Here is a 14,969-nt window from a genome sequence, read left to right as displayed (position 1 = left end):
CTGGTGTTGTTAAACTTACTGTATTTTATATACACCATGATATCCTTGCTAAAGGATTAATTATTTTGTCATTAATTTTCCCTTTGAGAACAAAGGGACTTGCATCTTATGTATCGCTTTATGCAATCTTTTGTGCATCCCAAAGCACATGACATAAAATGAATGCTCATTCAAGTGTGCGCACGTTTTCAAGCAAGACAATCTGTGTTTGATTATTAGACAATACTGGTACATGTATATTTTAAAGGATTGGAAGTGTTTATGAAGAGTGCCTGGGACTTGTGAATGCTTGAATATTGCTAAATCAACATGAGAATAGTTGTTTGTTGATCTTTGAAATGCCAATTCCTTGGATGCTGTCATAGCCATGTGTTCCTAACTCCCTTAGTTCCTAAGTTTTCAACTTGCTTATTAGGATAGGCAAAACACTATTATGATGATGCAGCGCGTTTTGAGGAAAAACGCGCATTTTTAATCCAACCTGAGTATACTTCAAAACATTTTGCATCCAATTAATTTGTCAGCTGTGGCTCTGTTGGTAGCTGTGTTGCCTCTGAATCAGAAGCTCCTCTGGTGTTTTAGCGATCTCAGAATTTCTGATATTGACTTATTGTTTCTCGAGAACTATGTAATTTTCTTCAAAAAGATATTGTTGCTGTTTCCAAAACTTGTCCACTTGTTGTTTTTTCTGAGATTCCAGGGTTGAACAGGTTCATCAATTCTTTTTGTTTTTGATTTTTCATTATTTCTAAAGTTTAATCATAGGCTTTCATGTGAGTAAAGGACTTTTGCCCATTTCAGTCCCTAGTTAGTGATTCTTGAGTCTGCTTTCCCAGTTGGACTGCGGCATTATGTGGAAGTATATAAATTATCTAAGCAAAGTGGTCAATATGCAGAGAAACTAGTAAGGTAATTTATTCCCTGTTTTTCTTCCCCACCATTCATCTCCATCTCCCTTTTCCTTCACCCCCAACTCATGGAGTCTTGGAATGTATTTGGGTTTATAAGCATGTTTAAGATATCAAACTACATAACTTAACTCCAGCATTCAGGCAGGGGATTTTTTTTTAAAGAAAGGACTGGCACCTCTATCAGATTCACTAGTAAAGCAGAAAAAATGTTTTTGTACTGGGGAAAGGGAGAGAGGAATTTCTATTTTAAAGTTTTTGTTATCAGGACTAACGTTTTGGCAGTTTATGCCAGGTTTAGCTAGCATGCCCATGTAAATGTTGAAAGTTATTTGTCCCTGATGCCAACATGGCTAAAACAGAAGAACAGTGGCAGCTGTGTACAATTTACAAGATGTGTGCAGTGACTTGCCGAGCCACCTTTGACAGTACCTTCCAAACGATGACCTCTACCACCTAGAGAGACGAGGACAACAGACATATAGGAGCAGCACCACCTGCAAATATCACTTCCTTAACTGCCACTGGGTCAAAATTTGAACTATCGCCCTTGCATCAATGTGGCCATACTTAATGGCAGCTCAGCATCATCTTCTGAAAGGCAACAAATGCTGGTTTTGCCAGAGACGTCCACATCCCATGAAATATTTAAAATAGGCACAAGATGTGCAGTAGACCAGTAATCTTTGGGGACTACTTTCTTACAAATACTGGCCCTGAAAATAGACTTTGACTTCTACATTGGTTTAGAGTTGTTCTCCTTTCTTGTTTATTTTTGGTCCCAAGATAAGTTTGCTTCAGAAATGCTGTGAATGGAGGTGAGCAATGTAGAATGACCAAGTGACAGCCCCGCTTTTGATGTTGCGACGTGGGGGGGCTTCAGTGTGTGGAGTTTTTGAGAATAAGATATTTCCTTTAGTCACTAACTTCAGCTGTGCTGGGTCTCCTTGGTGCTTTGGTTAGTTGAGGGCATTATTTCATCTGAATTGTTTGCTCCATGAAATTTTGTTTTCATATTTCTTATGCCTTGCAACATAAATCCCTACTGCCCTTGTATGCGATGACATACTCTGGTTTGGAATATCCTGTAAAAATAACATTTTAAAACATGAAACGCAGAAGCCTGGAACTTCAAATTTAGGCAGTTAGGGAACAGTTCTTTGATTTGAGATTTGCATTGGACACCATGCCCAAAAATAGGTATTGAAGAATCCTTAAGTTCTGCAAAATATTTTGAAAAAATGTTATGCTGCTCATGAGTGATATGTAGAATCTGTTTGCCAAGTTTTTAATCTACAGTATCTTGATTACTCAAATATTTCCTGTCTTAATGCACAACAAGCTTATTTCATTCCACTGCCTATTTTCATTCAGTGCGTTGAACTGATCTGAGTTCACATGTAGTGAGTTATTGAAAAAGGCAACAAAGCTTAAGTTGTGAATTCTCAGAAAAGTAGTAAGCTAGGTACCAAAAGATCATAGATTAATTTTCTACTTGACAACTTTCTATGTGAAGCAGCAGGTGTTTGTGGTTGGTAGTCGTCTCTGAATGGAAAGATGCTGAAGTAATCAGCCCTTAAGAGGTTTCCTCTTCTTTGACCTGCTTTCCTGACAATGCAACTTGCAGTTTAGCAATTGTACTTTTAGTGACAACGTTGTTTAATGCAACATAAAATATCACCAGCGTGAGCTGTTTTTTCATAGTGTTACATTTTGTTATGGAAAACAGTTACCTGTTTATGTTAAAACAAACAGTTTATCCATAAATTTATTATGTCAAGGGACTATCAAGGAGAGAGGATCTTAGATCGGAAGACAAGATGTAGAATTAATTTGGGTGGGGCTAAGAAACAGCAAAGGCAGCAAACGTTGGTAGGGTTTTTTATAGGCCACCAAACAGTAGTGTTAATGTAGGGCATGGTATAAATCAGGAAATTAAAGCTGCATGTATCTCAAAAATTGTGGGGACTTCAATTTACACAGACTGGGTAAACCTAATTAACACATGCTGTGGAGGAAAGATTCTTGGCATGTATACAAGGTGATTTTTTAGAACAGTATGTTGAGTAGTGGTATGAAGGATAAATTGGCTGCAGTAGCTTGGGAAATTACAGTAACAGGTATGATGGTAGATGGGCAATGTTTAGCATTTAAAGAAGTAATGCATGGTGTACAAAGTTGCATTCCTTTTGAGGCACTAAAGCCCACTTGGGAAGGTGATCCAACCATGGCTGAAGAGAGAAGTGGAAGATTCTATTAGATCAACGGAAGAGGTTTTGAGTTGTCCAAAAAACTAAGCCTGAGGATTGGGAAAATCTTGGCATTCAGCCAACGACGCTGAAAAAACTAAGAAGGTGAAAATTGAATATGAAAGTAAACTAGTGAGAAACATGAAAATGGGCTATAAAAACTTCCATTGATATGTAAAAAGGAAAAGATTAGCAAAGGCAAATATGGGCCCACTACAGAGGCAGGAGAATTTATAATGGGGAAGAAGGAAATGGTGGAGAAACTAAACACACATTGATTCTGTCTTCAGAGGAAGATTTTTTTTTTAAAAAAACCCTTGGGAATACTAGAGAACCAAGGGACTCATAAGAAGGAGTAGCTGAACGAAATTAGTGATAGTAAAAAAAATAGTACTGGAGAAATTGAGATTGAAAGTTGAAAGTGATGGCTGTAGATTTGCATCAGTTCCTGCAGATTGGAAGGTAGCAAATGTAACCCCATTATTTAAACAGAGAAAATGGAGAACTGTGGCCTGACGAGAATTGTAGGGGATGTGATAAGTGGATTCATAGAAAATAATGGTAGGATTGACCAGAGTCAACATCAATTTATGAAAGGGAAATCATGTTTGACAACCCAGTTGAAAGCTTTTTGAGGATGTACGTAACAGAATAGATAAGAGCAAACTGGTGGATGGTGGTGTATTTGGATTTTCGGAAGGTTTTCGATAAGGTCCCATACATAGGATCATAGAATCCCTAAAGTACAGAAGGAAGCCATTTGGCCCATCGAGCTTGCACTGACGACAATCCCACGCAGGCCCTATTCCCGTAACTCCACGTATTTACCCTGTTTGACACTAAGGGGCAATTTAACGTGGCCAATCCACCTAACCCGCACATCTTTGGACTGTGGAAGGAAACCCAAGTAGACATGGGGAGAACATGCAAACTCAACACACAAGGTCACCCAAGGCAGGAATTGAACCTGGGTCCTGGGCGTTGAGGCAGCAGTGCTAACCACTGTGCCACCATGCAGGAGGTTAGTAGGCAAAATTAGAGCACCTGGGATTGGGGGTACTGCAAGGATTATTGTTGGGGCCCCAGCTGTTCGCAATCTATATCAGTGATTTGGATGTGGGGACCAAATGTATTATTTTCATACTTTGTTGCAAAACTAGATGGGAATGTCAGTTGTGAGGAGGATGCAAAGAGACTTCAAGGGGATTTAAACAGGGTAAATAAAAGAGCAAGAACATGGCAGATGGAATATTCTGTGGAAATTTTTTAAGTTATCCAATTCCATAGGAAATAAGTATTTATCAAATAGAAATAAATTATGAACAAATGTTATTCTAGTTAAAAATATTGGGAAGTGTTCATGTCCAAAAGGGTCTGGGTGTCCTTGTTCATGAGTCACTGAAAGCTAACATGCAGCAAGCAATTAGGAAGGCAAATAATATGTTGACCTTGCAAGAGGATTAGAATGCAAGAGGAAAAATGTATTGCTGCAATTGTTTAGAGCAATGGTGAGATGACATCTGGAGTTGTGTCCAGTTTTGGTCTCCTTGCCCAAGGAAAGATATACTTGGCATAGAGGGAGTGCAATAAGGGTTCACCAGATTGATGGGGTTGTGCTATGAGGAGAGATTGACAAGACTGGCCCTATATTCTGTAGCATTTAGAAGAATGAGATGATCTCATTGAAGCATACAAAATTGTTTTGGAATTCAACAGGGTAGATGCAGGAAAGATGTTTCCCCTGGCTTGAAGGGGATGGGGGTGGTGGTTGGGTGTCTAGGACCAGGGTGCTCAGTCTCAAAATAAAAGGTTATGACAGACATGAGGAGGCATTTCTTCAGGGGTGGTGAATTTTGGGGAATTTCTTACCTCGGCACTGGAGGTTCAGTCATTGAGTTCTTCAAGACCAGAGAACAATATATTTCTGGATATTTAAGGTATATGGGGATAGTGCAGGAAAATGGTGTTGAGGTGGATCAGCAGTGATTAGTTGAATGGTGGAGCAGGTTCAAGGGGCTGAATGGCCTACTAGTATTTCTTATGTTCCTAATACAAATGCAGGGCTTGACAGACTAGCAGAATCCAACTTGGGTATGATGTGGAGATGCTGGCATTGGACTGGGGTGGGCACAGTAAGAAGTTTCACAACACCAGGTTAAAGTCCAACAGGTTTATTTGGTAGCATGAGCTTTCGGAGTGCTGCTGCTCCATCAGGTGAGTGGGCCACTCACCTGATGAAGGAGCAGCGCTCCGAAAGCTTGTACTACCAGATAAACCTGTTGGACTTTAACCTGGTGTTGTGAGACTTCTTACTGCCAACTTGGGTATATAAGATTTGCATGTCAATAGGGTTATTTAGTTTGTTCCCGAAGAAAATCACCTTTCAGTCAAAATACTTGCCCCAATCTGTGATGATCGTGATCATTTTTAATTGCTTCATTTACTATTTTCTTTGTTGCACAGCACTATATTAAATGCAAGTTTGAAAGGAAGGACAGATTATGTAATTACTGTTGGCTGTTATCACAGTTCAAATCATTGATCTTTACTAAAATTCCAGATACAGCACCAAAAATGATGCTGAAGCTAATGAACACTTTGTCATAGGAAAACTTCTTCACAATATGATGCAAGAATAGTTATGTTCCTCGCTGGGGTTGCGACTGGACAGGTCAGATGCTGGGGTGGAACTAGGCTGGAGAGATCTTTGTTTTTGTTTAGAAATGTGGAGAGCAGTTACTGAACAAAATCCAACTCCATTGATAAATTTTAACCAAAGAAATCATTTCAACAAGAAAAGATGAACTTTATTACACTACTCCTTTACTCACAACTGTTACTTTTACAGATTTGTAAAGAGAACACAAGTTACAAAATCTGCCTTGTACTCTAATGTTCATATTAAGTACACAATCTAGTAAACCATCAGATGACCTATTGTCAAATACACCATGCTCTGACAGCATTATTCACTCTCATAACTTCACTTAACAGGACCGCTTCCAGATTCCTTTTCTCCTTTTGACGTAAAGGTCTTTTTGGGTCCTTTCTCTTTATTCCTTTTCGGATCTGTTTCCTTTCCCAGTAGGCTGTTGACAAAATTGGTATCTCCCTTGAGATCCAGAGCTTGACATTCACTGTCGCCTTAACTTTAGAGCAACTTAGCTAAGATTCCTTGACTTATTTTCCTCAGCAATCTGCTAGTATGCCCAGCTAGAACAAAGAAAAATGCAGCACAGGAATAGGCCCTTCAGCCCTCCAAGCCTGCACCGATCATGATGCCTGCCTAAACTAAAACTGTATGCACTTACGGAGTCTGTATCCTTCCTTTCCCATCCTACTCGTGTAGAAATTTAAACTGTTCCCTTCATCTTAAGAGCATAATCACAAACTGAACTAAACACTGCTGTTCCATCTCTGTGGGTCCCTCTCTCTAGACCTCTGTTGTTTTTCTTCTCGACTTGTTTTTATAAGGGATGTAAAACCTCATTAAAATGCAGGTTATACAAATGGCTCTGACCTGCTGGCTCCACTTGAAAATGAAACTAGATCCAGGTTTCACTTTTTTAGATTTAAATTAAACTTAAAGCCATATCTTATTTCTGATGCCCACAAATATAACTTAAATCTATCTTTTCTAACAATTGCATCTGAAAAAAATATCACCATTAATGTCATTAACTGCTCAGTACATAAAGTGCAGCAGGAGAACCAACTCTCATGTGGTTTATTGTATTAGACATGAGGCAAACTAAATTATTCATGAGCGAGCAGACATCTTTTTGAAACTTCAACATAAGATTGTGATTTTCTGCAGAGTTTGAAAGCTTCAAACCTGCTGAAAAGTACTCGGTGTGATTTAGCTCTTGAAATTTTCAATCCTAGCTAAATATATTGCTGATTTTTTTTCTCTTGCACAAGTCCAAACTGATTGTCTTCAAATATTTGAACTCGTCTTCACATTGCTCTGAAATATATATTTCCCATCTCGTCCTCTATACATGGAATCTATTACCAGATGTTGGTGTAGGTTGATATAGCAGGTGTTTTGTGTTGAGTGGATGTTTGTTTCTTGAGCAGGTGTTGTTTTCAGAATGGAGCAGTCTGTGCAATATTGTTTGATGGGTGGAACAACAGATGTAGTACTCGTGAGAGGAAAGTAAACCGCAGAGCGTTATAACCCTGGAGAAGAACTAATTTAAGCCCTGTGCAGTATACCTTTTTTCAAATAAATTTGTGCAAGTGAAGGACACCGTGGAAGAGGAAGCACAACCTCTGATAATTAAAATTTTAAGGGCCTATCCCATTAGCAGATTGGAAAATGTTGTTGTGTCTTATTCCTAATTTTTAATTTTGAGTAAAGTCAGTTGCAGACAAGAATGTGCATCATAAAATTGTGTTTTTTTTTGTTTGGACAAGATGTGAAATTAGGGGTAGAATTGATTAACCACCGGTCTGTATGATTCCCATATATTAAAGAGCACAGTAGTATTATTGATGGAAATGTCTTGCAAAGGATTTTGAAAAACATCTTCCTGAATTCGGCAGGTATTGAACAGCAAATTGAATAAAATTGCTTATGGTAAGTGGCCTAAAAGTAACATAGTACCCAGATTTATCTCGCCCCCATGAGTACTCTTACTGATCTTGACAATTGCTTGTGTTAAATTAAACTTGTGTGCTTGCATTGCTGTCTTTATAGTATTGGATTAGAAGGCAGCTCTCCATCACCTAAACGGCAATTAGGGATGATCAATAACTAACAAGTCAGCGACACCCATATCCCATGAATGAATAAATGCTCCTGGAGGGCAAGCATGGTGTTAATTTGCAGAATTTGTACACAGCTCAAAACTGCAAATTGTAACATGGCATTTAGTCCAACTGTACATTCACTTTAAGTTTATATTTAAAAAGTTAGACTAGAATTATTCATTTGTTGTAAAGATTTTTCCCCACAATTGAAGAAAACAAATAAAAATGTATAATTAAAATGGATTTGTGTTGATTTAATTTGTAACAATCAATCATGGCTAGATATGTCAGCACATACCAGCAAACAATTGTTGCTCTTGCTGGAATGATAATACCTTCTGGCATTCACATGGCCACTATATGTTGGACTTAAAATCTAGAGTTATTTTAGTGCACTGACCTGTTACTGCTTGAGGGAAGGTCTTCACAAGTCAAGGCATCCAATTAAAACTTGCCCACTCTACTCCACCCCTGGGAATCATATTGCAATTGGAATCAAGTGACTCTTAAAGAATGTCTTGTGGCCTCAGGAGTATGTAGTGCTAAGAAGTTTCCAAACACCTGAAATCAATGTGCAAGTACAGAACAGAAGGACTGATTGGCTTTGTAAATGGTAGCATCCTTGAATAGAAAACTAGATTCACTCAGCGGTTTTATTTTTTTTAAAAACTTGTATAATCAAAGAATTTCCCAAGATGGCTTTTCATTGTGGCGATTTTGACCTTTTCCAAACCTAACCCACTGGTTCTGATAAACTTTTTCATGGCATATAGATTATTGACAATCGGAGCTGCTTTTATCGAGTTGCTCCTGTCTTGCAACTGGCAGTCTGTAATGCTGGCATCTTTATTTCTTGCACTTCCTGGGTTACGTGCAATGGCTGTTTCTAACACTGCAGGCTGATGATCACAGTTAATATATGGTCAGGTCTGAAAGTGCAAGTGTGTCCTTGATGACTGCAGCACACCATATATAGCTATACTGCTGCCACTGACCAAACATTAAACAAAGGCAATTTGAATACCTCAGTTTATAATGGTGCATAGTGGATTATATTTAAGATCTTTGGCTCTACTGTTTAAACGGCCATGTTAAAGGTATCTGAAATTGTTAATGGTTGCTTGCAAGGTTTATGGAATAAATGTTGAGGATTCCTGCCTCTACCACCCTTTCAGGCAGTTGGTTCCACATTCCCACCATCCTCTGAAAACATTTTCCTCAAATCCCCTCTAAATCTCCTGCCCTTACTGTATCCCTGGTTATTGACCCCTCTACTAATGGAAAAAGTTTATTCCCATTTATGTCCCTCATAATTTTGTACACAAATCAGGTTTTCCCCCCTCCAGCCTTCTGTGCTCTCAGGAAAACAATCCCAGTCTAAACAGCCTCTCTTCATAGCTGAAATGCCTCAGTCCAGGCAACATCTTGGTAAATCTGCTCTGCACCCTTTCTAGTTGCTATGAACAATTTCGCTATCACATTTCCTATATTACAGCATGGACTACACTTCAAGTACTTAATTGGCTATAAAGTACATGGCATGACTTGAACTTGTAAAAGGTGCCATCTAATCTTGGTTAATTTTAGGAATTTAAACAATGTATATTTCTTGACTTTGTGAAATTGTTAATCCTGTGGTGTAACCGATCATGCTTTATGTCGGAACACTGATACTCTTTAGGCCCCGCATTTAAAGTTCTAAAGTTTGTTTATTAGCATCACAAATAAGATTTTACTGCATGAAGTGTGATGGTACACAGTCAGCACTTATAGTTGCCAGCACCTACATATTAAAAATGTAGAAATTTATAGTCTAATGCTCTGAATTTCAAATCTTTTGAATTTTGCATTCTCAGTTTGATGTATTTTGATTCCAAATTGGGGTGGGGATGAAAAAAATCAAGGTGGAAAGAGAAAATGGGTCAGACAAAAAGGTAGCAGGAAGGGAAATCCTTCTCTAAGATCTCCAGGACACAAGGATTTTTTTTATTGCAGTTTTTTTAGACAGTAATTTGGGTAAAATGGGTTACCCTGTTAATCTCCTTCACCTTCACATTGAGAACCAATCACGCCACGTACACTTTGACCACCAGCATAAGGGTGATATTTCTTTTCCATTCTTCAAATGAACATTTTGCCACATCTGGAGGCTGGAGTAAGTGGTAGCACTTGCACTTCAATGCCAATGAGATGAGCTTTGAAATCTTAAAACTGCAACTCATGGTCAAATTGACCACCTGTGGTTGCATTTTTCTTGTCTATTGATTTGTTTTTTGGATAATCACTTATCTTTCTGACGTACTGCTTTATAGACTCTTGCTCCCACAGCAGGGTTGCATCGTATTGAGTGCTCCATCCTAAATAGGTGTCTCGAGTCAACAATCTGCAAGGCACAATCTATTGTTCAGCTATTATGCAGACGAATCACAGTTTGGTGACAAATCCAAGGATGCCAAGAAAATACCCTGGCTAAAATGTGACACATTTGCACTGGGGCTGGAGAAGCCAGACAAGACTGGTGTTTGATCAGTTCATTTTTTTTTGCCCCAGTTCAGCCTTTCTCTGGTGGTTGAATGATTTGCACAGTTCTTAAACTAATCAGTTGGTAACTAACATGAAAAAGTTTTAATAATAACTACATTTATCAATGAGACAAATAACTCTCAGTAACCTATTACTTTGTGAATTTGCACATGTTTGTGTTTAATTGGAAGGTTTGTTTTAAGAGCTATTGGCTTGTGCAATGGAAGAAGGGAACTGAATTGAAAAATCACTTGGGCTGTGCTTTGCATAGCTTGCTAAAGGACTTTGCTTTGAATTCAATTCATTGCTTTGCTTACTAGCTACAAAAAGTACTTTTTTAGATGGTCAATTGACATTGTGACAGGTAAAAACTTTTTTCCCTGCGATGGTTTCTCCTCCCATTCTCCTGTCAGTGCCTCCACGTACCCCCAAGATTTAAACCTTGGCTTCCTCCTGTTGCATATTTGCATACTGTTCTGCAGTGACAACTAAAAACATCAGTTTTCATACGTACAGCGACAACACCCAGCTCTACCTTGCTCAACACCTTCACTGTCTCTAATATTGTCTCACTGCTTCTCTGACACCCTGTACTGGATGAGCAGAAATTTCCTCTGAAATATTGTGAAGACTAAAGTCATTTTCTTGGTCCCCGCCACAAATTCCACCATCAGCTTCCTGTCAGCAGACTGAAACTGAAACTGACTGTTCGCAATCTGGAGATTATACCTGAGTTCGAGATGAAGCTTCTGACCACATCTTCACCACCATGATTACTGTCCATTTCCACCTCTGTAACTTTGTCTGATTCTGCCACTGCCTTAGCTCAACTTCTGAAACTTTCAACTTATTTTGTCACCAAAGACTTGATTATTGCAACACAGTTATGGTTGATCTCTCCATCTTCCTTCTGTAAACTCAAGGTTATCCAAAGGTCTACTGCCTTTGTCCTAACTTAGTTCAAGTCCCATTCACCCATCATCGCCATGCTAAATGATCTTCATTGGTTCCTTGTTAGGTAACATATCAGTTTCCTTTTTTTTCAAATCCCTCCATAGGCACTCCCTATCTTTATAATTTCAGCCCCATACCCTCCGGCATCTGCGGATCTCTAATTTTGGCTCGAGTGTCCCTGATTTTAATTGCTCTAGCATTGGTGATCATTGAAATGCATCAACATTTCAAAAGGCTTTCAGGTGTATCTCTCAAATAGATGCCAATGAAAGGGATGTTTCTTGAAAAATCATTGTTAGAAAATAAACATACATATTCAATATCACACCTTGCCAATTGCCAGATTTCACCACAATACAAAATATGCCATATTCTTCACAAAATTTGTTCTTCACCTGTTTCAAGTTATATTTTGTGCAGCCTTCACACCATCATCTAATCAATGAAGTCTTTCCAACCTTCTCGTGTACTGAAGTTTTACATTTCAGTGAACTTATTAAATTTGTTGTTTGTAAAGAAGCACCTGCCTTCTAAACCTTTGTTTTCTGTCTAGGCCACAGAAGAGGTATCCAAGAATCTGGTAGCAATGAAGGAAATCTTGTACGGTACAAATGAGAAAGAACCTCAGACTGAAGCAGTGGCACAATTGGCTCAGGAACTGTACAACAGTGGTCTCCTTGGCACTTTGATAGCAGACTTACAGCTCATTGACTTTGAGGTGAGAAGAAAAGTGTGCAAAGTAATTTTATATTTGAAACGTATGTATATTTTGAGTTTTATTATGCCAATGTTGACAAAACCATGATGTATTAAACATTCATTTGAGTTTGAGAAGATGATTTCCAAGTGTTAAAATGAGATGCATCTTCTGAGTAATTAATTCGGCAAGGAGCAGAGAATGTAGCCTCTGACATTCCTACTGATGGCCAGTAGCCCTTATGCACTGGAAAGGAATTCAAAATTGGTAACGGCTGCCTTGGTTGGCATCTGAACGATGTACCTAGAACTGATGACTGAATAAAATCTGCTCATTGTCTTCACTCAGGAACTGAGTTTTTCTGTTAACCTGCCTTAAAGGGGAAGTAAGAAAAAAGAAGCACTTTCAAGATAAAATATTAAGTATTCTGTCTTTTGGGAGTATTTAATGGAAACCAACCATTTCAGGCTTTTCATGAGCAGTGAGCTGGTCATTGGAAACTGACTCTGAGACTTGTATTTCAAAAAGTCGCAGTATTGTATTGAACATTAACTTGATTGTGCAATTGGAATGTAAGTTAACTATTCATTTTCCTTGGAGCAACAGTGGGTGCTTCACTACTTGAAACTTGGCAGGTGGTGCCAAAGTAAGTTGATACCGTAAAGGGGTTAATTCACCATTAGACTGTCTGCTTTACTGCCAGTTCCACTCCAATTACTGGATTGCCTGGGTGCTTGATTTTGCTCTCTGCCTATACGGTTGTGGCTATGAATCAGAACCCAAAGGAAAGGAACCAGAATAGGAAAACCACAGACAAAAACCTGTAAGATGTCCCTCAAAAGCACTTTTAAAAGGATATTATTGAACTAGAAAGACTGCAGAAAAGCTTTACTAGGATGCCAGCAGGACTTGATGGTTTGAGGTGTAAGGAGAGGCTGGATAGACTGGGACTTTTTTCCCTGGAGAGTAGAAGGCTTAGGGGTGATCTTAGAGTTCTATAAAATAATGAGGGGGCACAGATAAGGTAGATAGTCAACATCTTTTCCCAAAGGTAGGGGGGTCTAAAACCAGAGGGCATAGGTTTAAGTGAGAGGGGAGAGATACAAAAGGATCCAGAGGGCTTTTTTTTTCCACTGAGGGTGGTGTGTCTGGAATGAGCTGCCAGAGGCAGTAGTAGAGGCGGGTACAATTGTCTTTTAAAAAGCATTTAGATAGTTACATGGGTAAGTGGGTATAGAGGGATATAGGCCAAATGTGGGCAATTGGGACTAGCTTCATGGTTGAAAACTGGGCAGCATGGACAAGTTGCACCAAAGGGCCTGTTTCTATGCTGTAAACCTCTGACTCTAAAGTTTTACTCTTTTGTTTTTGAACTTTTGCTTCATGTGGGATGTTTGAAGGGTGGGGCAAAAATTCCACTTTTGACAAAATCCTGTTGCCTCTGGTACTGTGCAGCTAAAACAGTTTGTCTGCAATAAATTGTGGTTGGCATTTCAATGTGTTTGTGGTTAATTTTTACTTGAACCACTTGTGCATTTAATCATTTGAATAATTAATAGATCAATGGGAATATGTGGAAAATAACTTGATACTTAAATAGCTTTACTTTGATTTTAATTATGGATTATTACAATCAATTGGATTAAATAACAATAGTTTTTACATAAGCATTTTAAACCATTTAAATTCAGATATTATCTGTATTCAAAATAAATATCTGTAATTAGCATTCTTTACTTATGCTCCACCTATACTTTAAGTAGCTTCAGCTTGTTCTAGTTCATCTTTTTAAATGCTTGGAATAGCGCTAGAATTGTTTTGCTTCAGTAGATGATTTGAAGGATCAACTTGCATAGCTATCCAAACCTACTTTGGATTCTTAAAAGGTTTCATTCAGCCAGAGCATGTGCCTTCATCTTCCTTTCAACCCCCCTGGCTCTAATATATGGAGTATATCTCTGTTCTGTTTGATCAGGGAGAGCTCAACATGTGCATTAATTATGTAACAAGTGGAAAGGAAGTGGAGGGAGAAATAGGCAGTAACACATGTAATGTTGACAAAATGGCAGAAATATTAATTAGTTCACCTTTGTAGTTAGCAGAGAGATTAACATAGTGGCAGTGTCATTAAAAGGAAAGGAAAATATATGAAGATATTTAAAATAGTAGTAATAGTAATAAAATAGTAATAATAAATAATTGGTAAACTAATTGAAGTTGGAGAGGATAAAACTCCTGGTTTGGATGGATTACATCTGTGTCTATTAAAATAAGTTAAAGAGTTAGCAGTGGCACTATGATAATTTGTTAGAAAAGGGAATAGTGCCAGAAACCTGGCAGACAGATAAAATGACTTTTTAAAAAAAAAAGATGGAACAATTCCAGGGAACATTAGATCTATAGATAGCTTATTAGTAGTAGGAAAGATAATAGAATGCTTCCTCGGGTTTAACACAAGTGATTAGAAACTGTAGCATAGATTTCAATAGGGAAGATTATACTTGATGAACCTTATTCATTTCTGAGCGGGGGGTAACAGCAGTAATGCAATAATAGATTTGAATTTCCAAATGTCTTCAATAAGGATAGTAGATTTAAAACAAACCTTCAATACTCTTGAGTACTATGAACGGTTCTGGTAGAGGCACTGGAGAAATTGCAAAAACAATTCACAAGAATTATACCAGAGCTGAGAAATGATAGCTATTGGGAAAGATGGGATGGACTGAGGCCCCTTTTTTCTAAAAAGATTGAAGGATGATTTGATAGTCTTTAAGATTGTGAAAGGGTCTAATAGATAAATGTAGCTAAGATGGCAGGCAAGAGCAGAATGTGGAACCATAGATATGTTACTAATAAATAGGAATTTTGGGAGAAACCTCC

General features: G+C 38.3%; 1 protein-coding gene across 3 annotated transcripts in view; it reads left to right on the top strand.

The window, feature by feature from the left end:
- Nucleotides 1–14,969, top strand: part of LOC144490898 (calcium-binding protein 39) — a 73,093-nt gene that overhangs the window by 40,727 nt on the left and 17,397 nt on the right. For all 3 annotated transcript variants that reach the window (XR_013497365.1, XM_078208586.1, XM_078208592.1), the window contains one exon: nucleotides 11,943–12,107. Coding sequence is in view for 2 of the 3 variants with exons in the window: in XM_078208586.1 (XP_078064712.1) it covers nucleotides 11,943–12,107 (165 nt within the window). In the remaining variant the exon portion in view is untranslated. The remainder of the gene's footprint in view (nucleotides 1–11,942; nucleotides 12,108–14,969) is intronic.

Source organism: Mustelus asterias, chromosome 3 (assembly GCF_964213995.1).
Source record: "Mustelus asterias chromosome 3, sMusAst1.hap1.1, whole genome shotgun sequence".
Classification (NCBI taxonomy): domain Eukaryota; kingdom Metazoa; phylum Chordata; class Chondrichthyes; order Carcharhiniformes; family Triakidae; genus Mustelus; species Mustelus asterias.
This window is presented reverse-complemented; position numbering and strand designations above follow the sequence as displayed.